The sequence below is a fragment of the Oncorhynchus gorbuscha genome, linkage group LG23, assembly GCF_021184085.1.
Source record: "Oncorhynchus gorbuscha isolate QuinsamMale2020 ecotype Even-year linkage group LG23, OgorEven_v1.0, whole genome shotgun sequence".
Taxonomy (NCBI): domain Eukaryota; kingdom Metazoa; phylum Chordata; class Actinopteri; order Salmoniformes; family Salmonidae; genus Oncorhynchus; species Oncorhynchus gorbuscha.
Window position 1 is genome coordinate 50,412,079 of NC_060195.1, and position 27,919 is coordinate 50,439,997.

Sequence of the window (27,919 nt, forward strand, 5' to 3'; positions counted from 1 at the left end):
TGTGCGCACAAGGCTCATGCTCTATTTTTCTGTCCTCATGCTGACATGCACACACACACACACTCAATGCCTAAAAATAATAAGTACACCCCCTTTGTTTATGTCTGTTTTGAAGTGTTTTTGGCAGTGAAACTATGGGGGTAAATACTGTATATTATTCTGTGGAGAGACTAGTATGGACTAAGGCCGTGTCCAAAATATGGCTTGCCTATTACTTACTTAAACTACACACTGTGAACTAATCGTACTAAACACTAATCAGAATGTACTATTTAGCCTCCCGAGTGGCGCTTCATTGCAGTGCTTAAGGTGTCACTACAGACCCGAGTTTGATCCCAGGCTGCGTCACAACCGGGCGTGACCAGGAGTCCCATAGGGCGGCTCACAATTGGCCCAGGGGATGGTTTGGCCTGGGGGGCTTTATATGGCTCAATGCGCTCTAGTGACTCCTTGTGGCAGGCCAGGAGCCTGCAGGCTGACTTCGGTCGTCAGTTGAGCGGTGTTTCCTCCAACACATTGGTGCGAGTGGGTGTTAAAGAAGTGTGGTTTGGCAGGTCATGTTTTGGAGGACGCATGACTCGACCTTAGCCTCTCCCGAGCCCGTTGGGGCGTTGCATCGATGAGACAAGATCGTAGTTGGATAGCAATTGGATATCACGAAATCAGGGAGAAAAAGGGGGTAAAAAAACATTTAATTTTGTATTGCACTGTTTCGTTAAAAATGTATGTAGTACAAGCAAATATCAATATAATAGGCTCATCCATATTGCGAAGGTGTCATCTAATGAACAATTGTGTTGAATCCCACCATTCGTTCATTTAGGTAGAGACACTTCTCTTCCTCAATAGTGTGAATTTTACTGGAAGCCAAAATTATGACATCCTGGCATTTAAAGCATACTAAATTTCCTGTCACATACTATAACATTTGCATACCCAAAATACCTACTATTTAGAATGCTAGTACAACTATTCGGACACGGCCATTCACTATGTCTCAGATCCTACATACTAATAGACATGCTTGCAGATATACTATTCTTACAAATGTACATACTCATCCACAAACAAACATTCATATTAACCTAGTCTCTCCTTTTCCGCCTCTCCCTCTCACACACAGTCTCTCTCCCCCCTCTCTCACACACATACACACAATCTCTCTCTCTCACACATAGACACACTCTCTCTCACACTCACACGCACATACACACATTGATCTGTTGGATTTGATGTAACCAAATCTAACATGTCCATACAGGTGTGTCTCTGTCTCATTGGGAGGCTGACAGCGATGTGTAGTTATACTATAGCAGATGAAAGTGTGTGTGTGGAGAGAAGGTCAGGGACTCTCCAGCAGGCCCTTTGAAGGCCAAAGGCAGGGGAACGAGGGGAGGAATAGGACAATCCTCCACACCCCAGTAATTACACCATCCATCCTCCTCTGTCTCACACTGTGACCCTGACTCAGGCAAGCACACACAGGCTGGTGTTCATACACAGATGCATGTGTGCACATACACTACCGTTCAAAAGTTTGGGGTCACTTAGAGATGTCCTTGTTTTTGAAAGAAAAGCACATTGTCCATTAAAATAACATCAAATTGATCAGAAATACAGTGGTGGCATGATTGTCACGGTTTTCATGTGGTGAAGGAGAGTTGGACCAAACTGCAGCGTGTATATTGCGATCCATGTTTAATCACACAACGTAACACGAATCCAAAACACAAACTCTACAAAACAATAAACGTAGTGAAAACCGAAACATCCTTAACCGGTGCAAACTAACACAGCCTAAGGCCATCAAGACACTCAGGACAATCACCCACAATACAACCAAAGAATATGGCTGCCTAAATATGGTTCCCAATCAGAGACAACGATAAACACCTGCCTCTGATTGAGAACCACTTCAGACAACCATAGACTCTCCTAGAACACCCTACTAAGCTACAATCCCACTAAGCTACAATCCCACTAAGCTACACACCACATACAAAAACCCATGTCACACCCTGGCCTGACCAAATACATGAAGAAAAACACAAAATACTTCGACCAGGGCGTGACAATGATTAATGTTGTAAATCACTGTTTTTTTTTAAATGGAATATCTACATAGGCGTACATGTAGATATTGTTCTAATTAAAGAAGCTATAAAACTGGCCTTCTTTGGACTAGTTGAGTATCTGTAGCATCAGCATTTGTGGGTTCGATTACAGGCTCAAAATGGCCAGAAACAAAGCACTCAGTTGCTCAGTTGTGCACCGGGGCCTCCCACTCCTCTTTCTATTCTGGTTAGGGCCAGTTTGCACTGTTCTGTGAAGTGAGTAGTACACAGCGGTGTACGAGATATTCCGTTTCTCAGCAATTTCTCACATGGAATAGCCTTCATTTCTCAGAACAAGAATAGACCGATGAGTTTCAGAAGAAAGTGCTTTATTTCTGGCCATTTTGAGCCTATTATCGAACCCACAAATGCTGATGCTCCAGATACTCAACTAGTCCAAAGAAGGCCAGTTTTATTGCTTCTTTAATGAAAACAACAGTTTTCAGCTGTGCTAACATAATTTCAAAAGTGTTTTCTAATGATCAATTAGCCTTTTAAAATATACATTTGAATTAGCCACAATGTGCCATTGTAACAGGAGTGATGGTTGCTGATAAATGTACATATTCCATAAAAAAATCTGCCGTTTCCAGCGACAATAGGGATTTACAACATTAATAATGTCTACACTGTAATTCTGATCAAATTGATGTTAATTTAATGGACAAAAAATATGTATTTCTTTCAAAAACAAGACATTTCTATGTGACCTCAAACTTTTTAATGGTAGTGAATATGCACTCTTACACACACACATACAGTATGCACACACGCAACACACACACACATATTTGTATTAACACACACAGTCACCCGTATCAAACTGCTTTCCAATGCTTGGCTGGCCTTAGCTTTATTCCACCTTCCATGACTCTGAAAAATAAAACCATGGCCCATTTCCGAAAGCCCATTCCACACTATTATCTCTCTCTCTTCTATTTTGACATTTTGTGGAAGAATCCAAGGAGGTTAAATGGTTGCATATGCATTTGTCATGCTGTCAAAGCAAAGGCCTCACACTGTGACACTTCACTCTGTTCTCCTATGATGAGATAAAAAGTTTATTTAAGAAAGGAAAAGAAAGCAAATGAGTGGAAAAGGGAAAAAAATACCTGGGAGGGGTACGGAGAGGAAAGAAAAGGAGAGATAATAGGATAAATAAAAAGAAGCAATGTGGCAGTGGTGATCTGAACAGTTGTTTTTAACACACAAAAAGTGAATTTCTCCTTCTCTGTCATTGTGGAAATGTGCGTGTAATGAATACTCAGGGAGAAAAAAGGTTTAGATTCACGTGCAGAGCACGGCAGGTGTTTATTTCATAAGGTGAATGCACCAATTTGTAAGTCGCTCTGGATAAGAGCGTCTGCTAAATGACTTAAATGTAATGTAATGTAATGTATTTCCCCTTCCAGAAGGCAGGAATTGTGGTCACAAGCAGGCAATGGTCATACACAGGAAGGCAAACAGGCAGGTGAATCAGAACTAGGACTGAAGGCTATAAATTGTTCTCACAAACAAGCTAGGAAAAGGCTTTGTAGAGTCAGAACGAACAATACCTCACAAAGGCTCAAACAGAATGAACTGAACTAAATAAGAAGCTAATGAGACCAGGTGAGTAACTAACACAGGTGAAAACAATGAACAAAAATGAACACAGGGCTATGTTCAAGAACATAAAGAAACAGGGCTACATTCAAGAACACAACGAAACAGAACACAAGGTTGACGAAGAAAATAAATACAGGTCCTTACAGTGCGTAGGTGTGTAGCCTATTTAACTTTTTCACACATACCAAAACAGTTCTGTGATCAGACGATGTGAACCCCAAAATGCATTGTATGTCAACAAACATGTGTCCACACAAGGCTGGAATTAGCTTTGCTCATCATAATCATTACAAACTTCAGAAAAATATTTTACACACATAATGTGTTCATTACAATATAATGTAAGAATTGGAATGCATGTTTGGTCACAGTACTTGAAGACGGGAATAAAACAGCAAATACATAAATAATTACCAAACAAAACATTTTCTGATAGTGATTTATTGATACAAATGGCGCGTGCCGGCAGTCAATCACGTAACCTCTCACTCCCTCTCTGAGCCATGCAGTGTTGTTATTTATGTATGTAGCTAGTGAGCTAAGCTGTAGCATTAGCAATGTCTTTCAAAAGGAGACAACCCACAACTGCGGAAATTCAGTTCTGTGGTAGCTGGAAGGCCGCCAACCATTTCACCCCTCCTGGCCCTGTTGTTTGGCTTTGTTGAGTCCCAGTCTGGAGTGCAAAGCCCCTTGGCATTTCCATCTGAGGCAGAGTGCTTCAAGTTGTTTCTGACAGAGGAGCTGGTGGGAGACATAGCAGAGACCAATCGCTATGCCTTGGAGCTACAGGAGAAAAGAGAGCCAGGAGTGATGGGGAAACTCGCTAAATGGGTGACAACCATAATTTGTGAAATGTATACCTTCCTGGTGACAGTCTTTCTCATGGGAATAGTAAAGAAGAACTCCCGAAGAGTATACTGGAGCACAAATCCTATGTTTGCAATTCCCTTTTTTCTCAAGACCTCTTCCTAGTTCTGCTGCATGCCTGCATTTCGTCAACAATGCTACTGCCAACCTAAATGACCCGTTATTCAAAATAAGAAATGTTCATACCAGCCTGACATCAGCATTTGGTTGGGTCTTTGTGCCATACAAGGACCTATGCATTGATGAGTCGCTGATGTTATGGAAAGGTAGGCTGGCGTTACGTCAATATATTCCGGCATTCGGATGCAGGAAGATGCAGAGAGAGGAGGTGGAAGTTCAAGGAGAACGGTCAACAGATGGCAGTAAAGTGGCATGACAAACGAGACGTCCATACAGTAACCATGTCGGCCACAGGGAGGTTGGACCACCTGACGGGAGAGAGAAACATCAAACCAGACTGTGTGCTTGACTATAACCTCAAAATGGGGGCAGTAGATAAGGTAGACATGATAAACAGCTTTGTGGGATGAACTCGGAAAACGACCAAGTGGTATAAGAAGATATTTTTCCATCTGATCGACACTGCTGCCCAATGACCACATAGTTCACTGCCAACTAACAGGTGAAATGATTAATGAACAAGGTTTTATTTGGATGTACAGTTCACATACACATAATTATGCAATTATAGTGACAATATCTCACCCACCTACCCACTGCCTCATCATCCTCTCCCTTCCATCATCCTCCCCACTCCCTCAAAGGTAAAGTAATTACCGACCAAAAGTACAGAGAAAACCTGAGAGCTGCTGGAGGAGCACCACACCCCTCAGTGCCCATCCACTTGGGGTCGTCCTGCTGCAGACAATCCCCTACGCCTCACTAACGGTATCTCCCCTGCAAAGTCCCTCAAACTGCTGCTTAAGTTAGTCGCACACGGAGGCACTGCAAAGTCTGCCTGTCTGGCACCAGGAGAAGGAAGCAGAGGAAGTTTTCAAAATACATGTGTTTAGCTTGTGATACACCTCCATGTATTTCACCATGCTTTGGAGAGTATCATATGCTCAAGCCCCATTGAGCACATCTACAGCAATTACTGACTGATTGACCTGGCAGGTGACTTGACAGGTGACCTGCCATGATACTTTGCCTTTAGAGGTGGGGGGTGGAAATGCAGTTGTTGTTCAGTCAATGCATCAATATGAAATATGGGTTATGCATATTCCACCCCCCCCCCCAGTAAAACAAGTTTTTGCTATTGTTTTTCAACCAACCACCACCAATACTGCAATAAAATAGACATCTATTACATATTGGCCTGTGTGTTTTCTTGCTGTGTTTTCATCCAGTAAAACTGTTAAGGAGTGTCCGCTAAGCATAGAAAAACTGGCCTCAATCTTCAGCTCCAAAGATGTCCAGCCTCAGTTCCAATTATGATATTGGCAAATACTGTTTGTGGTTTCTGAAAGTACGGATTAAAGAGGAATTATTAGTAATTAGGATATAGTAATAAAACAATATTACAAAGAAGTAACATAAAACACTGCTATAAAAAATACAGTTTATTGCATTGACAAAATCACAAATTTGAGTTATAACAGTAAGAAACAGTAACTTTTGAGCTCCACAAGGGGGCAGAACAGAGCTATGCTAAATAATACATTTTTTTTATTTATGTAAGCTGGCAAGTCATTTGAGGCATTTGGTCGGTAGGGATGTCCTTGTCTCATCGCGCACCAGCGACTCCTGTGGCTGGCCGGGCGCAGTGTGCGCTAACCAAGGTTGCCAGGTGCACGGTGTACCCTCCGACACATTGGTGCGGCTGGCTTCCGGGTTGGATGCGCGCTGTGTTAAGAAGCAGTATGGCTGGTTGGGTTGTGTATCGGAGGACGCATGATTTGCAACCTTCGTCTCTCCCGAGCCCGTATGGGAGTTGTAGCGATGAGACAAGATAGTAGCTACTACAACAATTGGATACCATGAAATTGGGGAGAAAAAGGGGTAAAATTCAACAAAAACAAAAAAAATCAACAAAAAAAGAATTGTGGATTTATCGGTGGTGACCGTGTTACCTAGCCTCAGTGCAGTGGGCAGCTGGGAGGAGGTGCTCTTGTTCTCCATGGACTTCACAGTGTCCCAGAACTTTTTGGAGTTAGAGCTACAGGATGCAAATTTCTGCCTGAAGAAGCTGGCCTTTGATTTCCTGACTGACTGTGTGTATTGGTTCCTGACTTCCCTGAACAGTTGCATATCGCGGGGACTATTCAATGCTATTGCAGTCCACCACAGGATGTTTTTGTGCTGGTCGAGGGCAGTCAGGTCTGGAGTGAACCAAGGGCTATATCTGTTCTTTGTTCTGCATTTTTTGAACGGAGCATGCTTATCTAAAATGGTGAGGAAGTTACTTTTAAAGAATGACCAGGCATCCTCAACTGATGGGATGAGGTCAATATCCTTCCAGGATACCCGGGCCAGGTCGATTAGAAAGGCCTGCTCACAGAAGTGTTTTAGGGAGCGTTTGACAGTGATGATGGGTGGTCGTTTGACTGCGGATCCGTAGCAGATACAGGCAATGAGGCAGTGATCGCTGAGATCCTGGTTGAAGACAGCGGAGGTGTATTTGGAGGGCCAGCTGGTCAGAATGATGTCTTTGAGGGTGCCCTTGTTTACATATTTAGGGTTTTACCTGGTGGGTTCCTTGATGATTTGTGTGAGGTTGAGGGCATCTAGCTTAGATTGTAGGACTGCCGAGTTGTTAAGCATATCCCAGTTTAGGCCACCTAACAGAACAAACTCTGAAGCTAGATGGGGGGTGATCAATTCACAAATGGTGTCCAGGGCACAGCTGGGAGCTGAGGGGTGTCGGTAGCAGGCGACAACAGTGAGAGAGAGGAGATGGAAACACACGGTGGTGAGACATTCTGTAGCTAAAGATCATGTCAACCTTATAATTATGAAAATATTAACAAATGCCTTTCTATTAGGCTATTCAAAATCAAATATAAAATCACTATAATTTGAAGGCTAACTATTTAAGCCGCCCTGCACAATCAATGAACCAACAGCATTGCATATGTTCTCTCCCAGACTCATGGATAGAAAGTTTGGAGCATAGAATAAGGTAACCGGTCCATCCAGTATGCATAATACTACTTCCGGGTGTTTACTCAAATGACGAGTGAACCATCCCTTCACTTAATTTTGCGCTAACATCTTTGGTCTGACAAACATTTACGTGACACCCAGAATGCATTGGATGGTGTCAACAAAAAAATAGCATTGCATTAGCTCATCATAATCAGTACAACTTTCTAAGAAAGTATTTTACACACATCGTACAGTGCATTCGGAAAGTATTCACATTTTGTTGTTTCAGCCTTACTCTAAAATGGATTAAATTATATTTTCTCCTCATCAATCTACACAAAATACTCTATAATGACAAAGAAAAAACTATTTTTTTGCTGCACAGCTATTTTCATGTCTCTCTCTCGATTTTCAATCGGGTTCAAATCCGGGCTCTGGCTGGGCCACTCAGGGACATTCAGAGACTTGTCCCGAAGCTACCCTGCATTGTCTTGGCTGTGTGCTTAGTGTCCTGTTGGAAGGTGAATCTTCGCCCCAGTCTGAGGTCCCAAGAGCGCTGGAGCAGGTTTTCATCAAAGATCTCTCTGTTCTTTGCTTCGTTTATCTTTCCCTCGATCCTGACTAGTCTCCCAGTACCTGCCACTGAAAAACATCCCCACAGCATGATGCTGCTACCACTATGCTTCACCTTAGGAATGGTGCCAGGTTTCCTCCAGATGTGACACTTTGCATTCATGCCAGAGAATCTTGTTTCTCATGGTCTGAGAGTCCTTTCGGTGCCATTTGGAAAACTCCAAGCAGGCTGTAATGTGCCTTTTACTGAGGAGTGGCTTCCGTCTGGCCACTCTACCATAAATGCCAGATTAGGCTCCTTGAGTGGTGCAGTGGTCGAAGATACTGCATCCCAGTGCAAGAGGCATCACTGCAGTACCTAGTTCAAATCCAGACTGCATCACATCCAGATGTGTTTGGGAGTCCCATAGGGGTGTGCACAATTGGCCCAGTGTTGGCCGGGGTAGGCCATCATTGTAAATTATAATTTTTTTCTAAACTGACTTTCCTAGTTAAATAAATAAAAACATTAATTGGAGTGCTGCAGAGATGTTTGTCCTTCTGGAATGTTCTCCAATCTCCACAGAGGAGCTCTGTCAGTGACCATTGGGTTCTTGGTCACCATCCTGAACAAAGCCTTTCACCCCTGATTTTTATACCCGGTAGGCCAGTTGAGAAACAATTCTCATTTACAGTTTGGCCAACCAGCCAGCTCTAGGAACAGTCTTAGTGGTTCCAAATGTCTTCCCTTTAAGAATGATGCAAGCCAATGTGGTCTTGGGGACCTTCAATGCTGCAGAAATGTTTCGGTACCCTTCCCCAGTTCTGTGCCTCGACACAATCCTGTCTCCAAGCTCTACAGACAATTCCTTTAACCTCAGGCCTTGGTTTCTGCTCTGACATGCAATGTCAACTGTGGGACCTTATATAGACATGTGTGTGCCTTTCCAAATCATGTCCAATCAATTGAATTTACTACAGGTGGACTCCAATCAAGTTGCAGAAACATCTCAAGGATAATCAATGGAAACAGGATGCACCTGAGATCAATTTCAAGTCTCATAGCAAAGGGTCTGTATACTTATGTAAATAAGTTTTTTCAGTTTTTTATTTGTATATATTTGCCAAAAAAATCTAAAAACATGTTTTTACTCTGTCATTATGGGGTATTGTGTGTAGATTGATAACTTTAAAAAAATCAATTTTAGAATAAGGCTGTATTGTAAAAAAATAATTTTAAAAAGGAAAATGTCAAGGGGCTTGAATAATAATAATAATAATAATAATATATGCCATTTAGCAGACGCTTTTATCCAAAGCGACTTACAGTCATGAATACTTTCAGAATGCACTGTATGTGTCCATTTCAATCTATGCAAGAATCGGAATGCATGATTTGTCACCAGTACTTGAAAATCTGTGAATAAAAATGACTGAATTATCGCCAGACAACCAATTTTCCATGAACGAAGTTGGGCTTGCCGGTGTTATGATACTGATGATTTGTCGTCACAGATGGTTTGCTTGCATTTCTACAGTTGCGACTAGATGGAGTAGCTAGGCCTACAGCAACTCAATCTAGTGGTCACATCGGGGACAACAGTTAGCATTGTAACTAAGCCTAAGCCTAACCTTTTACGTTAACCTTAACATTATTCTCTTATACTCCTACTTAAATTCACCTAACCTGATGCGTTAGTTCCCCTAACCCAGGGGTGGGAAATTCCAGTCCTCAAGGGCCTGATTGGTGACAGTTTTGCCCTAGCTCCAGCTAACACACCTGACTCCAATGCTCACCTAATTGTGATCTTCAGATTAGAATGCAATTTGATTAATCAGCTGTGTTTGCTAGGGATGGAGAAAAAGTGTGACACCAATCAGGCCATTGAGGACTGGAGTTGCTCACCCCTGCCCTAACCTGCCACGCTAATATACCTGACAAACTATCTGTGGAGACAAATCATCTGTATCACCACACCGACAGCCAATCACATCACCACTGACATGCACTTAGAGCCATTCAGTGTTGTTGTTTATGTATGTAGCTAGTAGGCTAAGCTGTGGCATTAGCAATGTCCTTCAAAAGCAGCCAACTCACAAATGCAGAAGTTCTGGAGATTTTGGTGAATTCTGACAATGAGTCTGAGTATGAAAGTGAGGAATCATACTGTGACAGTGAGGAGCTGCCCGCCCCCCAACCTTCTGGTTGTTGAACCCTGAATCTGAGGACTCCTTGCCCACTGACGAAGTCCAAGGCCCCCCCTCTGATGCTGTTGGTGCTGGAACTCTGTGGTAATTGGAAGGCCGCCAGCCATTTCACCCCTCCTGGCCCTGCAGTTGGCTTTGATGTGTCCCAGTCTGGAGTGCAAAGCCGGCTTGCCCTCTCCCTCCGAGGCGGAATGCTTCAAGCTGTTTCTTACAGAGGAGCTGGTGCGAAACATAATGGAGGAGACCAATCACTATGCCTTGGAGCTACAGGAGAAGAGAGATCCACATGAATGGTGGAACACCTCATGGGACAGAGATAGGTCAAACCAGATTGTGGGCTTATGGCGCCAAAGAAGAAGACATACGTTTTACGTATCCCGAGCCGATTGTGTTTTTTTGTTTGTTTATTTGCATTGTTTGTAACTTGTTTTTTTACTTACTTTGTACATAATGTTGCCGCTACCGTGTTTTATGATCGAAAATAACTTGGAGACATCAGGACTGAGATTACTCTCCATGTCACGCCCTGGTCGAAGTATTTTGTGTTTATCTTTATGTATTGCGTCAGGCCAGGGTGTGGCATGGGGTTTTTGTATTGTGGTGTGTTTTGTCTTGGGGTGTTGGTATATAGTGGGATTGTAGCTAGTGGGGTGATCTAGCAGAGTCTATGGCTGTCTGGAGTGGTTCTCAATCAGAGGCAGGTGTTTATCGCTGTCTCTGAATAGGAACCATATTTAGGCAGCCATATTCTTTGAGTTTGTCGTGGGTGATTGTCCTTAGTGTCTTTGTTCCTGTCGCTGTGTTAGTTGACAAGTATAGGCTGTTTGGTTTTCGTTACGTTTATTGTTTTGTAGTGTTTGTGTTATTTCGTGCTTACGTTTGTTTGATTAAACATGGATCGCAATATCCACGCTGCGTTTTGGTCCAACTCTCCTTCACCACACCTAGAAAACCGTTACAGAATCACCCACCACAAACGGACCAAGCAGCATGTTAACAGGCAGGAGCCACAGGAGAGACAACAGAGGCAGCAGCAGCAGGAGCAGCAGCAGCTGCAGTGGGAGAGGCTGCACCACCTGGAGAAATGGACATGGGAGGAAGAACTGGACGGTAAAGGACCCTGGGCTCAGCCTGGAGAATATCGCCGCCCCAAGGAAGAACTAGAGGCGGGGAGAGCGGAGAGGCGCCGGTATGAGGAGGCAGCACGGTGACGCGGATGGAGGCCTGAGAGTCAGCCCCAAAAATGTATTGGGGGGGCCTCAGGGAGAGTGTGGCAGAGTCAGGAGTCAGACCTGAGCCAACTCTCTCTGTTTATCGTGAGGAGCCAAGGAGGAGACCAGAACCAGAGCCGGTGTTGGAGGTGAGCGAAGCAGAGACTGTGAAGGAATTAATGGGGAAATTGGAGGAGAGAGAAATGAGGGAGTTGCTGTGTTGGTGCTTTAAGCATGGAATTCGCCCGACGGAACGTGTCGGGATTTGATGGCACCTGGGTCAGCGCTCCATACTCGTCCTGAGGTGCGTGTTAGTCGACTGGTGAAGTTGGTGCCAGCCTCACGCTTCAGGCCTCCTGTGCACATCCCTAGCCTTGCACGTCCTGTGCCAGCACTGCTCTCAAGATCTCCAGTACGCCTTCACGGTCTAGCCCATCCTGTGCCACCTCCACACACCAGCCCTCCGGTAGCAGCTCCCCGCACCAGGCTTCCTGTGCGTGTCCTCGGTTTTTGTATTGTGGTATGTTTTGTCTTGGGGTTTTGGTATATAGTGGGATTGTAGCTAGTGGGGTGATCTAGCAGTCTATGGCTGTCTGGAGTGGTTCTCAATCAGAGGCAGATGTTTATCGTTGTCTCTGATTGGGAACCATATTTAGGCAGCCATATTCTTTGAGTTTGTCGTAGGTGATTGTCCTTAGTGTCTTTGTTCCTGTCGCTGTGTTAGTTGACAAGTATAGGCTATTTCGGTTTTCTTTACGTTTATTGTTTTGTAGTGTTTGTGTTATTTCGTGTTTACGTTTGTTTGATTAAACATGGATCGCAATCTACACGCTGCGTTTTGGTCCGACTCACCTTCACCACACCTAGAAAACCGTTACACTCCATAGACTAGCAGAATTCCTTTTTTCCTTTCACAACTCTGACGAGCCCGACGCGAAGGATATACTGCTTCCTCAGGAACAGGCCCCGATCCCAGGGATCTGTGTGAAGAAAAGGCGGAGAAAGGCGGAGAAAGAGGGGCCAAAGGGTGGGCTTCCTTCTGAGAATTTGTAGGCACTCCAATAAACCCCCACTTTCCTCCATTCTGCTAGCAAACGTGTAGTCCTTGGAGAATAAAATCGCCGAGTTACGAGGAAGATTAAACTACCAACAGGACATTAAAAACAGGTAACATCTGAACGACAACAATATCAACATACAGCTGGCTGATTATACGATGTACCGGCAGGATAGAACAGCGGCATCTGTTAAGATAAGGGGCAAAGGACTATGTATTTTTGTAAATAACAGCTGGTGCATGATATCTAAGGAAGTCTCAAGCTATTGCTCGCCTGAGGTAGAATATCTCATGATAAGCTGGAGACCACACTACCTACTGAGAGAGTTTTCATTTGTATTCTTCATAGCTGTTTACATACCACCACAGTCAGAGGCTGGCACTAAGACAGCACTGAATGAGCTGTATTCCACCATAAGCAAACAAGAAAATGCTCACCCAGAGGTGGCGCTCCTAGTAGCCAGGGACTTTAATGCAGGGAAACTTACACCCGTTTTACCAAATTTTTATCAGCATGTGAAATGTGCAACCAGAGGACAAAGAACCCCGTACCACCTACACTCCACAAACAGAGACGCATGCAAAGCTCTCCCTCGCCCTCCATTTTTCAAATCTGACCATAATTATATCCTCCTGACTCCTGTTTACAAGCGAAAATTAAGACAGGAAGCACCAGTGACTAGATCAATAAAAAAGTGGTCAGAGGAAGCAGATGCTAAGCTACAGGTCTGTTTTTCTAGCACAGACTGAAATATGTTATGGGATTCCTCCGATGGCATTGAGGAGTACACCACATCAGTCATTGGCTTCACCAATAAGTGCATTTCTGATGTTGTCCCCACAGTGACCGTACGTACATACCCCAACCAGAAGCCATGGTAAGCTGGAGACCACACTTCCTACTGAGAGAGTTTTCATTTGTATTCTTCATAGCTGTTTACATACCACCACAGTCAGAGGCTGTGGCAGCATTCACAGGCAGCATCCGCACTAAGCTAAATGCTAGAGCTGCCGCTTTCAAGGACCGGGACTCTAACCCGGAAGCTTATAAGGAATCCCGCTATGCCCACCGACGAACCATCAAACAGGCAAAGCGTCAATACAGGACTAAGATTGAATTGTACTACACCGGCTCTGATGCTCATCGGATGTGGCAGAGCTTGCCACATCCGAGGGTAGGCAAAAACACATCTGCCACGCTGATCCTCATACACGGGGGCCCCTCAGGGGTCCGTGCTTAGTCCCCTCCTGTAATCCCTCTTCACCCACGACTGCATGGCCGTGCACAACTCCAACACCATCATTAAGTTTGCTGACGACATGACGGGTGTAGGCCTGATCACTTAAGACGATGAGACAGCCTATAGGGAAGAGGTCAGTGACCTGGCAGTGTGTTTCCAGAACAACAACCTCTCCCTCAATGTCAGCAAGACGAAAGGGCTGATCGTGGACTACAAGACATGTAGGGCCAAGTATGCCCCCATCCTCATTGACAGGGCTGTAGAGGAGATGGTCGAGAGCTTCAGGTTCCTTGGTGTCCACATCACTAAGGAGTTAACATGGTCCACAAACACCAAAACAGTCTTGAAGAAGGCACAACAATGTCTCTTCCCCCCTCAGGATGCTGAAAATATTTTTCCTGGGCCCTCAGGTTGCTATGAGAATTGCAAATGTGTTTTTACCTGCATTCTTAGTAGGGCATCACTAAGCCATTTCCTGTGCATTCCTTCATGTTGTGCTGAAAAAAGTAAAAACGTTTTTTTCAAGAGCAACTGGCCCTATAAGCCAACTAATCCCTTTCAAAACATGTCAACAAATCATGCCCTCTTTTGCCAAGCTCATGTGCGGTCTACTCAGTGACACCCACAGAACACAACTTTTAGCGTTGTATCTCATATTGCAGGACTCTGAAACCACTGTGAAATGGGCCATAGTAAGCTTCAGTCAACCTACTATGTGTATCCTATTGGACATTCATATTGCATTGTACAGCCTTACCTTTGGATTGTGGATCAATGAAATAGGGTCGTCAAATTCCCTCAATAAGAGCTGTGACACTACTATTATATAAGGAGCTGATTGTGGACTACAGGAAACGGAGGGATGAGCACACCCCCATTCAAATTGATGAGGCTGTAGTGGAGCGGGTCGAGAGCTTCATGTTCCTCGGTGTCCATATCACTAAGGACACCAACACATTGTGAAGAAGGCACTACAATGCCTCTTCCCCACCCTCAGGAGGCTGAAAAGATTTGGCATGGGCTCTCAGATCTACAACTGCACCAATGAGAGCATTTTGACTGGCTACATCACCAGTTGGTATGGAAACTACTTGGCATCCGACTGCAAGGCTCTACAGAGGTTAGTAATTACGGCCCAGTACATCACTGGGGCCGAGCTTCCTGCCATCCAGGAACTCTATACTATGCGGTATCAGAGGAAGGCCCTAAAAATTGTCAAAGACTCCAGCCACCGAAGTCATAGACTGTGCTACCGCATAGGAAGTGGCACGGATGCACTAAGTTTGGAACCAACACGACTCTGAACAGCTTCTACCCCCAAGCCATAAGACTGCTAAATAGTTAACCAAATTGCTACCTGGACTAGCATTGACACTTCTTGCACTAACTCTTTTGACTCATCACACATGCTCTTCACACATTTTTCTCTCTGCTTTGCTCAGAAGTAACAAACAAAGCATACCACTGTTAGTCTAAACCTGTTGTTTATTAAGCATGTGACAAATAAAACTGGATTTGATTTGGATCTATTACAACGATGTTCTTGACTCTGGCTCAAAATAATATTTTCTCTGATTTTTCAGACGAACATAAAGGTTAGGAACACTCACAATGTAATTACGTTATGGCCATGGCCAAATGTATGTGGACATCTGCTCATCGAACATCTCATTCCAAAATCATGGGCATTAATATGGAGTTGGTCCCCCCCTTTGCCAGCCTCCACTCTTCTGGAATGGCTTTCCACTAGATGCTGGAACATTGCTGAGGGGACTTGCTTCCATTCAGCCACAAGAGCATTAGTCAGGCTCGCAGTCAGTGTACCAATTCAGCCAAAAAGGTGTTTCATGGGGTTCAGTCCAGGGCTCTGTGCAGGTCAGTCAAGTTCTTCCACACTGATCTCAACAAACCATTTCTGTATGGACCTCACTTTTTGCACGGGGGCATTGTCATGCAGATACAGGAAAGGGCCTTCCCCCTAACTGTTGCTATAAAGTTGTAAGCACAGAATTGTTTGGAATGTAATTGTATGCTGTAGCATTAAGATTTCCCTTCACAGGAACTAAGAGGATTAGCCCGAATAATGAAAAAGAGCCCAAGACCATTATTCCCCTTCCACCAAACTTTACATTAGGCGCTATGCAGCAATCTCTTGGCATCTGCAAAACCCAGTTGTGTCTGTTGGACTGCTAGATGGTGAAGTGTGATTCATCACTCCAGGGAACGTGTTCCACTGCTCCAGAGTCCAAAGGCGGCAAGTTTTACACCACTCCGGCCGATGTCTTGTGTGCGGCTACTCAGCCATGGAAACTAATTTCATGAAGCACCCGACAAACAGTTATTGTGCTGACGTTGCTTACAGAGGCGGTTTGGAACTTGGTTGTGATGAGCTTGTGTGGCCTACCACTTCGCGGCTGAACCGTTGTTGCTCCTAGATGTTTCCACTTCACAATAACAGCACTTACAGTTGACCAGGGCAGAACTTTGACAAACTGACGTGTTGGAAAGATGGCATCATATGACGGTGCAACGTTGAAAGTCACAGTAAGGCCATTCTACTGTCAGTGTTTGTCTATGGAGATCGCATGCTCAAGTTTAAAATACCTGTCAGCAACGGTTGTAGCTGAAATAGCTGAATCCACACATTTTAAGGGGAGTGCACCTACATTTGGCCATGTAGTGTACTTTGATCTATATTTGATTTGAATTTGAACATATAAAGATGAAGTGTATACAAAGGCTGTAACTTATTGAGCATACTTGTTCTCATACTGTCTTTAACTCTCTCTCTCTCTCTCTCTCTCTCTCTCTCTCTCTCTCTCTCTCTCTCTCTCTCTCTCTCTCTCTCTCTCTCTCATCCTTTCTTCTTTCCCCCTCCCTCCCTCAATACCCCGTTCCCCATCTAACCCTCTATCTCTCTCTCTCCCTTCCATATTCCCCTCCCCCTTTCTCTCTCTTTGCTTCTCTCCCTCTGCTCTGTCCACCCTTCTCCATAGGACAAGGAGGAGCAGTGGATGACGAAGCTGGTGTCGGGGCAGCATGACTTTGCCCTGCTGCAGCCGCTGCAGTGGAACATGCGCTACGAGGTGGAGATCACAGCTCGCAACGTCAAGGGCCTTTCGGAGCCCACCTTCTACCAGTTCTTCATGCCCCAGAAACCCGACATCATAGGTATACACAGTTGTGGGACCTGCATGTTCAAGCATGCATACACAGACCATCATGTGCACACATACTGACAAAAATCCTTAGACAAACACACACACAAAGACAGTTCTGCACACAGACAGACACAAAGTTGTGTTTATATTCACTGACACTCACAGATGCACGCACGCACAGACACACATACTAGTGGTGGCTGGTGACACTTTAAATGGGCAGGATGGGCTCATAGTAATGTCTGGAATGGAATTAATGGAATGGTCTCAAACACATTACACAGCTGGTTTCCATGTGTTTAATACCATTCCATTCATTATTATGAGCTGTCCTCCCCTTACCAGCCTCCTGTGACATACAGTGCCTTCGGAAAGTATTCAGACCCCCTGACTTAGAAAATAAAAATAATGTTAGCCTTATTCTAAAATGGATTTAAAAAATATTTTAAAAATGCTCAGCAAACTACACACAATACCCCATAATGAGAAAGCGAAAACAGGTTTTTAGAAATGTTTGCAAATGTATTAAAAATAAAAACAGAAATACCTTATTTACATAAGTATTCAGCTCCTTTGCTATGAGACCCACAATTGAGCCAAGGTGCCTCCATTAATCATCCTATCCTTGAGACGTTTCTACAAGTTGATTAGAGTACACCTGTGGTAAATTCAATTGATTGATCATGATTTGGAAAGGTACAAACCCGTCTATATAAGGTCCCACATTTGACATTGCATGTCAGAGCAACTACCAAGCCATGAGGTTGAAGGAATTGTCCGTAGAGCTCCAAGACAGGATTATGTCGAGGCACAGATCAGGGCAAGGGAACCCAAAAAATGTATTGAAGCATTGAAGGTCCCCATGAACACAGTTCATTCTTAAATGGAAGATGTTTGGAACCACCAAGACTCTTCCTAATGCTGGCCGCCCAGCCAAACTGAGCAATTACCTCTATGGCTTATTTATTGCCTCTCTCTCTACTCTTCTACATTTGCACACACTGTACATAGCAATTGGCGGAGAAGGGCCTTGGTCAGGGAGGTGACCAAGAACCTGGTGGTCACTCTGTCAGAGATCTAGAGCTCCTCTGTGGAGATGGGAGAACCTTCCAGGAGGAACACCATCTCTGCAGCAATCCACCAATCATGGTGGTGGCAGCAAATCAAAGTTGTAGACCTTACAGTGAAATGCTTACTTACAGGCTCTAACCAATAGTGCAAAAAAGGTATTAGGTGAACATTAGGTAAGTAAAGAAATAAAACAACAGTAAAAAGACAGGCTATATACAGTCGCTAGGCTATAAAAGTAACACGGCTACATACAGACACCGGTTAGTCAGGCTGATTGAGGTAGTATGTACATGTAGATATGGTTAAAGTAACTATGCATATATGATGAACAGATAGTAGCAGTAGCGTAAAAGAGGGGTTAGCGGTTGGTGGGTGGCGGGACACAATGCAGATAGCCCGGTCAGCTCAATGACTCATGCTGTGGGGATGTTTTTCAGCTGCAGGGACTCTGAAACTAGTCAGGATCGAGGCAAATATGAACAGAGCAAAGTACAGAGAGATCCTTGATGAAAACCTGCTCCAGAGCGCTTAGGACCTCAGACTGGGGCGAAGGTTCACCTTCCAACAGGATAATGACCCTAATGACACAGCCAAGACAACGAAAGAGTGGCTTCAGGAAAGGTCTCTAAATGTCCTCTCTAGCCAGATCCCAGATCCCAGACTAACTCGATCGAACATCTCTGGAGAGACCTCAAAATAGATGTGCAGCAACACACCCCATCAAACCTGACGGACTCAATGCTGTAATCACTGCCAAAGTTGCTTCAACAAAGTACTGAGAAAAGGGTCTGAATACCTATGTAAATGTGATATATCAGTTTTTCATTTTTATAAATGGGAAAAACATTCTAAACCCTGTTTTTGCTTTGTCATTATGGGGTATTGTGTGCAGATCCATGAGGGGAAAAAATACTGAATCAATTGTAGAATAAGGCTATAACGTAACAAAATGTGGAAAAAGTCAAGGGGTCCGAATACTATCTGAAGGCACTGTACTGTACCTAGTCACCCAGGTAAACCCACTGTAGAGTTATGAGCACACACTCAAATCATCTTCTATTGGGGTTATGTGTGGGCAAAGGGAGCAGGATCAAACGCAGAGAGCGTTGGTTTGATTAGGCCATGCTGTTTGATAAGCATATCTGTTTGGGCCTCTCAATGTTCCTGGGAGAGAAGAGGCCGACTGTAGGATGCTTCATTATTCATTATTCATTATCATTATCAAACAGTCCCCAGAGTTTTATGTAAGACCACACACATACACAAACCATCACAAAGGGAACAGTTTACAGTGAATCACCACTTCCATATATATGCCCCACTGTGGAGCCTGATTCTTTTTGTTGCTTAGGTTGTTTCTACTGCTGCTCATGAAGGAGCGACTGTTTGCCTCTCTCATTACTGGAGTGGCTAAACTGCCTGTGTGTGTGTGTTTGTGTGTGTTGCTCCTTAAATGGAAAACAAGGCTGCGAACACAGTGCTGAAGCCGAGTCACTTCGAATGTCTGTCTCCTCTCGATAGCAAACAGAGGGTGAGAGAGACCGGGGGCAAAAGAACAACAACAAATCATTTACTTTTAATCCCAGTTTATTTCCTGTTGAAGTGTCCAATTAGAGGGAAAGGAGTGGCCAAAATTGACCAATGACAATGGAGTCCTGTCACCTGTCAGTATTCGTCATTAATCGCCATCCGTGGGGTCTATTCAGGAGGTTGAAATGTTAAAGAAAAATAAGATAAATGTATTATGTAGAATATATATGGTTGTCTGTTGAATAGGGATTCGTGACAGCTCTATTCATTATATTTATTACTGCAACCTTCTGAATAGTTCCCTCCACTGAACACATCCAAATTGTTTGACTTTTGATATTGTAGTGACACTATTAAGATGCCTACCTGCAGTGTATCTGATATGCTGTATAACCTCAAAGGATCTACTATATGCCTCTCTCTGTGTTTCTTTTCTAAACCATCTCTATTCAATTCTCCCTCTTTGTGCATTTATGCATTCCCTGGGTCTGAAATGGTTGCTTTTCTTTTTTCTGCCCCTCCTCCCTTTCATTCTCTCTCCTAGATTGTCTTGCCACTACACCTCCTCTCTCCCGTACTTTTTTTCCATCCATGAACTCCCCTTTGAAAAACGTCATTGATTGCCACTCTGCCCTTGGTTCCTTTCCCTCTATCCTTCTTAAATCATAGCACCACTCACTTTAGACCTCCTGAATCATTATAGAGTCTTCCCTATTTCCCTCCTAAATCCTGTCTCTTCCCGGCTGTGTCTTTTTGAATGATCTACCTTCTGTAGGATTTTTGGCATCCATCTTGGTTTTATGCCCCCTATGTGTTTATCATATGGCCTGATGGATGTGAATGGAACGGAACATTTTGTATGTTGAATGATATGGCGAGTGTTTGTCTCTGTTTAAAGTTACCAAAGAGGTAATCATTCTCCTGTACAATATCATATACTACTCACTTCTAACACACACCAATGGTGCTGGTTTAAATACATTGAAAAGAACATAACAGAAACGCCCGCAAACTATTTGCTCCTTATAACACCTTTAAAGGATCATTAAAGTTGTAAGTTGAACCACTCTTCACTGGTAATGTAAACTTCTAAAATATTCCCCTTGATTTTGGAAGAATACAACATATGCATGCTTAAACTATTGTAGTACAACGCTACTGTTGCTATTATGCCCATTAATGTAACTGCAGCTCTCATGAATTCCGTTTTTTTTTCAGGGGAAAACAAGACAAGGTGATGTACAGCCAATTATCTTGAACACGTCCTACCCCCCCCCCTCCAAAAAAACCTCACAAGCATGTACATACAAAACATTCAACAATGTTGCAATACATTTTTTCATCAAGAGTAATTTCAGTTTGGAAATGAACTATGTTGGGGAAGCAGCCTAGAAATGCTGTGAAAATGTCTACTTTCTTACGGAGCCACTTAGGGATCATGGTGGAGAAAAAGACTGGCAGGCAAATCCGTTCCCTAGTTTTTTTTAATCCATTCCCTCAGATGTTTTATGTTGTTCCTACTTGCCGAAAACATATGGCAGCATATATATATAGCATATATATCATTATATTTAGTAAATTACATGTTTCAAATGGTGATGATTACTTAACATTTAATAGCTTATTTCCAGTTTCAGTGTTTTCATATGCCTCCAAATCATAAGGGCAAATAATAGGTAACGGGTGTGAAAACCCCCTCAATTAACCAAAGTAATTTCAGTCATAACTGAATGATGGACAGTACCAGTCAAAAGTTTGGACACACCTTCTCATTCAAGGGTTTTTCTTTATTTTTTACTATTTTCTACATTGTAGGATCATAGTGAAGACATCAAAACTATGAAATAGCACATATGGAATCATGTAGTAGCCAAAAAAGTGTAAATATATATATATATTTGAGATTCTTCAAAGTAGTCACTCTTTGCCTTGATGACAGCATTGCACACTCTTGGCATTCTCTCAACCAGCTTCATGAGGTAGTCACCTGGAATGCATTTCAATTAACAGGTGTGCCTTTTTAAAAGTGAATTAGTGGAATTTCTTTCCTTCTTAATGCGTTTGAGCCAATCAGTTTTGTTGTGACAAGGTATGGGGTGGCATACAGAAGATAGCCCTATTTGGTAACAGACCAAGTTCATATTATGATAAGAACAGCTCAAATAAGAAAATAGAAAAGACAGTTCATCAATACTTTAATTAAGACATGAAAGTCAGTCGATTTCAAGAACTTTGAGCTTTTCTTCAAGTGCAAAAACCATCAAGCTCTATAATGAAACTGGCTCTCATGAGGACCACCACAGGAAAGGAAGACCCAGAGTTACCTCTGCTGCAGAGGATAAGTTATTAGAATTACCAGCCTCAGATATTACAGCCCAAATAAATGCTTCACAGAATTCAAGTAACAGACACATTTCAACATCAACTGTTCAGTGGAGACTACGTGAATCAGGCCTTCGTGGTCGAATTGTTACAAAGAATCCACTACTAAAGGACACCAATAAGAAGAAGATACTTGCTTGGGACATGAAATATGAGCAATGGACATAACTTTGAGATGTTTGGTTTTAACCGCTGTGTCTTTGTGAGAAGCAGAGTAGGTGAACAGATGATCTCTGCATGTGTGGGTCCCACTGTGAAGCATGGAAGAGGAGGTGTGATGGTGGGGGTGCCTTGCTGGTGTCTGTGATTAATTAAAAATTCAAGGCACACTTAACCAGCATGGCTACTAGAGCATTCTGCAGCGTTACGCTGGTTTGTGCTTAGTGGGGCTATCATTTGTTTTTCAACAGGACAATGACCCAACACACCTCCAGGCTGTGTAAGGGCTATTTGACCAAGAAGGAGGGTGATGGAGTGCTGCATCAGATGACCTGGCCTCCACAATCACCTGACCTCAACCCAATTGAGATGGTTTGGGATGAGTTGGACCGCAGAGTGAAGGAAAAGCAGTCAACAAGTGCTCAGCATATGTGGGAACTCCTTCAAGACTGTTGGCAAAGCCTTCCAGGTGAAGCTGGTTGAGAGAATGCCTAGAGTGTGCAACACTGTCATCAATGCAAAGGGTGGCTACTTTGGAGAATCTGAAATATAAAACATATTTTTGATTAGTTTAAAAAAATGTTGGTTACTACATGATTCCATATGTGTTTCTTCATAGTTTTGATGCCTTCACTATTATTCTACGATGTAGAAAATTCCCCTGAATGAATGGTTGTGTCCAAACTTTTGATTGGTACTGTATGTTTACACTTTGTGCAAACTCGTATTTATTCAACTTGGACAACATGAACAGTTGTCAATTTTGTGTGCTTACCCCTCATACATAAAGTTAGGGCCATATATAAGTCCAGTAAAAAATGGTGCATCCAAGCACCTGGATGTGTTTATGTTGTTTACAATTGTGCATATGACTCATCTAAGGCAGAAAGGAAAGGCATACAAATGTATTGTGCATCAAATTCCAAGAGGCTTCGGGAGTAAAATGTGCAGTTATGCGCTCTCATCCCTGCGCTAGGCAGGTGTGTATTGTGTGACGTAGCCAACCAGGCACAGATAGATGGCTCTTTGTTCATAACTAAAACTGATAGCTATTTGCTTTGTTGCAATGACAATACATTCACCTGGAAATGAGCTAATTGCCAGGCTAGAGTAGGTTGTGAAAGAACATAATATAGAATATAGATATAGAACAGCTAAGGTCATGAAGCAGAGCCAGTCAGAATTCCTGCCTAGGGATGAGAGTGCATCATTGCACCATATTTGCACCTTGAGTGATTTTAAATGCCGCTTTACTAATATGCCCTTATGATTTGGAGGAAAATGAAAATAAGCTATTGAATGGTCATTGATCACCACCATTTGAAGCATTTAGGCTGCAATATGTTGTTGGCCACGTGGGACCGTCATGATAGCTTACATAAAAAGAAGAGGGGACAAATACAAAATCAAAGGGAACAGATTAACAGAGGGAACAGATTAACCTGGCTGTTTAATTTCTTCTCCGGCATGACCCCCAAGGGGCTCCATACTTTCTCTAACATTTATAGGCAATAATCCTTGCTGGAGCCTCTGATTATGACAGAAACTCTCCGAAAGGACAGACCATGTCAAGTCACTATGATTACAGTCGTTTGGTTGTCAGGCGTCCCATTTAGGCGGCCATTTTGAGCCATTTGAGCTTTGTGATTTAACAAGTGGCTGATTCTAGGCCCTATCACTCTCCCTTCCCAGGAACACTTTTGGCTGTGCTTTACAGCAATCACCACACCATTGAGCCCAACTAACCGGCCCCATTTCGTTCCACAACCCTAGCGGCAACGAGGGTACTTTGCTCTTTAAAAGTGTGTTCGGCGATAACGCTTCGTTTGGGCTCGCCATTTTGGAGTTGCGTGCAGGCCAGATCTCGGGGCCTTTTCATGAGTCATCATTCTAGACGAATTGTTGGAGAGTGGTTAAGGAGAGAAAGTGCCTGAACGTCTGTGTCTAATGTTTAATAATAATAATAATATATGCCATTTAGCAGACGCTTTTATCCAAAGCGACTTACAGTCATGTGTGCATACATTCTACGTATGGGTGGTCCCGGGGATCGAACCCACTACCCTGGCGTTACAAGCGCCATGCTCTACCAACTGAGCTACAGAAGGACTTCTGTGACCTTTGGTCTTGGATGTGGAAGAGATGTAGTATACCGTATAAACGGAACATTGTAAATGCACTGGGATAAAGTGTGAACTTTTGGTCAAGGCAATTATGTCTCGTAACTGCATGGAGAATGTTTAAAAGGACATTATAGAGTAGATATTATAATATTACATGCAATTCAAGCATTAAGCGTTATACACTTCTTAGTTTGCTTGAAATGGCATGATTTACAACATAGTCTATGTTGCTCCGGACAACACTCTAGTTTTAAACAACGTTAAAATAATAGTCTTTGATGGTTTTTCCATTTCCTGATTATTGAAGTGTACTTTATCTATGTTAAGGCTCTTTAATTCAGCCTTAGTAATGGTGGAGACTCATCATTCCTCTTATCTCTTAAATAAGAGGATCTGGTGTGGGTGTGCTGATTCTATTCCAAGGCTTTCTCTAATGGAGTAGCAATACTTCCCCATGGCATAGAGCACAAATTGGACCCTCAAGTCTAGCTATGATGGCGTCACACACACACCCACTCACAGTGATGTTTATCCCTAAAAACCATTATCACCCGGCAAGTTTCCGCCCAATCAATGGCTCCCGTTTTGTCATCGTTAATTGACCGACTACCTCTCAGATGTAATCAAGTCCAACTCAATGAGTGCTCGGGTCTAATGAGTTGATGTCAGAGACGTAGCTGTATACGGATGGCTCCCACTCCGAGAGAGATGCAGGATGACTAGCATTAACAGACTATCAAATTGAGCCGCTAATGGGCTAATAAATCAAGAGCCAATAGGACGTGCTTTCAAGATTAATCACATGGAATAAGCAGACAGGGAAATTGATATACATCGCCATCGGTTTGATAGGATATAGAATAGAAGACCAGAAAGACGCACAATTAGCGAATTTTAACAAACTTTATCATTTCTGGTCTTTTCTGCTACTATGAGCTGATTTGTCACTGCTTGGATTATATGGGTAAGATCAAAAGCTATAAGGTTTAGAGTTCTATCCTCTCACTGAGGCTCTGAAACTGATGTGGTCGCTGTTATTCTCAACGACCTCAGACATAATTCGGCACTCCGAAAGGAAGTAGTAGTAGTAGTTTGTTTTGAAGCCAGGTAATATATTTGGCGGAATAGATTGGAATGAATTTCGAACACACACAAGGTAGGCAGCTAGAGCAGCTAACCCCAGAGGCACTTGACAGCAGAACAAGACTTCTCCTTGTTCCCCTTTTCCGTTTTCCCTCCTTTTTTCTTTATTTTCATTGTCTTCAGTCGAGAGATCTAGCTACCCCGAGACCTTGAGACACCCCAGCTGTCATCGTTTGAACATTGTAAGGCACCTAATAGACATTTGTCTCTGTCAAGATTTGAATTACATTCACTTGGCGAGGATTCTTTTTCATTTCACCTTATTGCTCAGCAAATTGAAAATCGGAGGTGCAAAAAGTAAAAAAGAGGTATGTATTTCCCCCTGGCTTCCTTCCATCCTTGGAAGGAAGGAAGCCATTTGAAATGTGTTGCTTCACGTCCATTGATTCCCTCCAATAATAAAGAGATCAAACCAGGCTCGCAATGGAATGCAAGGCAAACGACTGCTGAGCTAGTAGCTCAGGAAAGATTGATATGGTTTAATGAGTATGTGCCACTGTAAGGAAAAAATACACTGTTAATGGGTTCTCTCCCTTGGAATGCCCCATTTTCAATCACTAACTATTTCTAATTTACTATATATGCTTTGACAATGTCCTTTCCACTATTTGAACCGAAGTCAGTGAACCATCATACCCAGTCGGCAAATTTTGTAAACTGGTTTCTATAGAGATGTCAGATTACAACCAGGTAAAAGTGTCCTTAATTATAACAAGAAGTTTAAAGCCGTAGAGGGCCAGAGCCACCAGCCTCCAAACCAAAGGAGTGGATTGGACAGGAACCAGGATGTGTGCAGAATGTGACTCAGCACAACAGTATAATACCCTTCTATGGCTATGACCAAATTCTCATAATGTGCTATTTAGAAGGTAACTAGGAGTAAATCAAGGTAATTTGTGGCTCTTCTATGTCCTTAAATTATTATTTTCTCCATATCCGTTGTTCAGGATGGGTTTTTTAGAAATCATCCATTATTGTTCTGTTTTGTTTTTGTATGCGTATTCCATAGTTCTCTTTTCATAACACAATGGCTTTTGTGTGATTATTTTATTCAATTGATTTGAATTGATTTAGTTAAATTCATCCTATGTTTGTTTAACTGTTTTATTACTACCAATGCTGAATTGATTGCATTCAAGGTCTTCAAGGCCTCACCTCTACCGCCAAAGGAAAACAGCTCCACATTATAGGCTGTCTATTATTATTATTACTATTGTCTAAATCTATTGAATCTTTCACAAAGATTTGCCCTGACCAACCTTAAGATTCGCACTCAGAGCAGTTATCAGTAATCTGAACACATATGTTTTTATACACAAACGAGTGTTGCATCAAAATATTTAAACAGACAATTGAACTGAGTTTTAATGCACTCTGAGAGCAAAACAGTTCAATACAACATTGCGCAGTTTTGATGAGAAAAGGTCAATAAGGTAAACATTTTTTATCATTGTTCTGTTTACCCTTGAGGATTACTTGCAAAGCAGGCATCTCAAATGGCACCCAATTCTCTATATACTGCACTACTGCTTACCTGGTCAAAAGTAGTGCGCAATAAAGGGAATAGGGTGCCATTTGGGATGCAAGCTAACATTCTTAATGGGAGACAGGAAAGTAGTTACCACCTACTAAGCTTTGGCTCATCTACCTTCAAATTAATTCAGATACATTTTGCCGACAGAGAGAGCCCCATGGCGGAGGGGAAATATTGATCCAATCAAAGAGGTTTGCCACTGCCTCACGTCCCTGATGCAACACTAAAAACCCACTACTTTAATTTAAATTCCTAGCTACAAGGCTTTCCCTCTCTCTTTCTCTCATTCACTCAATCTTCCTCTCTCCTTCTGTCTCTATTCCCTCTCTTCCGTGCGCTAAGCTGCTCGTTAGCTCTAACGGTGCTTGCCACTGATTGCTCTCGCCGCCAGCGTCTTTTCGTTCTCGTTCAGGTGTGTCTGTAGGTGTTCGGATCTGACCCTATACCACAGGCTCTATTTGATCAACAACAAAGTTACCGGTGCTTACCAGTGCTCACAATTAGAAAACAGCAGGGGTGTGTCCCGAATGGCACTACAGTAGTGGGACACAGCCCAGACGAGGAGAGGAATCTGAGCTAAATGCTTGAGTGTGTATTTCCCATAATATGTATGAAATAGATATTTTTGCTATTTTTGCTATCTATGTGGAAATAGCTGGGGTAGCTTTCAGTGAGGGGTATCGTATGAGTTTGGTTATGACCACCTTTGTCCAGGTTAACGGCGTAGGTTATGGCTCACAGTGTGTGTGTGTCTGTCTGTTTGTATGTCTGTCTAGCTTAGTGATGGTGCTCTCTATGTCCTCTTGTCCTCCCTGGGCCTGCATTTATCTCCAACAGCCTGTGCCTGGGGTATATGACTATGAAGTGTGTG

The 27,919-nt window shown here is 43.0% G+C and overlaps 1 protein-coding gene across 3 annotated transcripts in view; it reads left to right on the forward strand.

The window, feature by feature from the left end:
* The window catches only part of LOC124011314 (neural cell adhesion molecule 2-like), a 457,182-nt gene that overhangs the window by 399,259 nt on the left and 30,004 nt on the right, over positions 1-27,919 (forward strand). For all 3 annotated transcript variants that reach the window (XM_046324554.1, XM_046324556.1, XM_046324555.1), the window contains exon 14: positions 16,942-17,116. In XM_046324554.1, the coding sequence (XP_046180510.1) occupies positions 16,942-17,116 (175 nt within the window). The remainder of the gene's footprint in view (positions 1-16,941; positions 17,117-27,919) is intronic.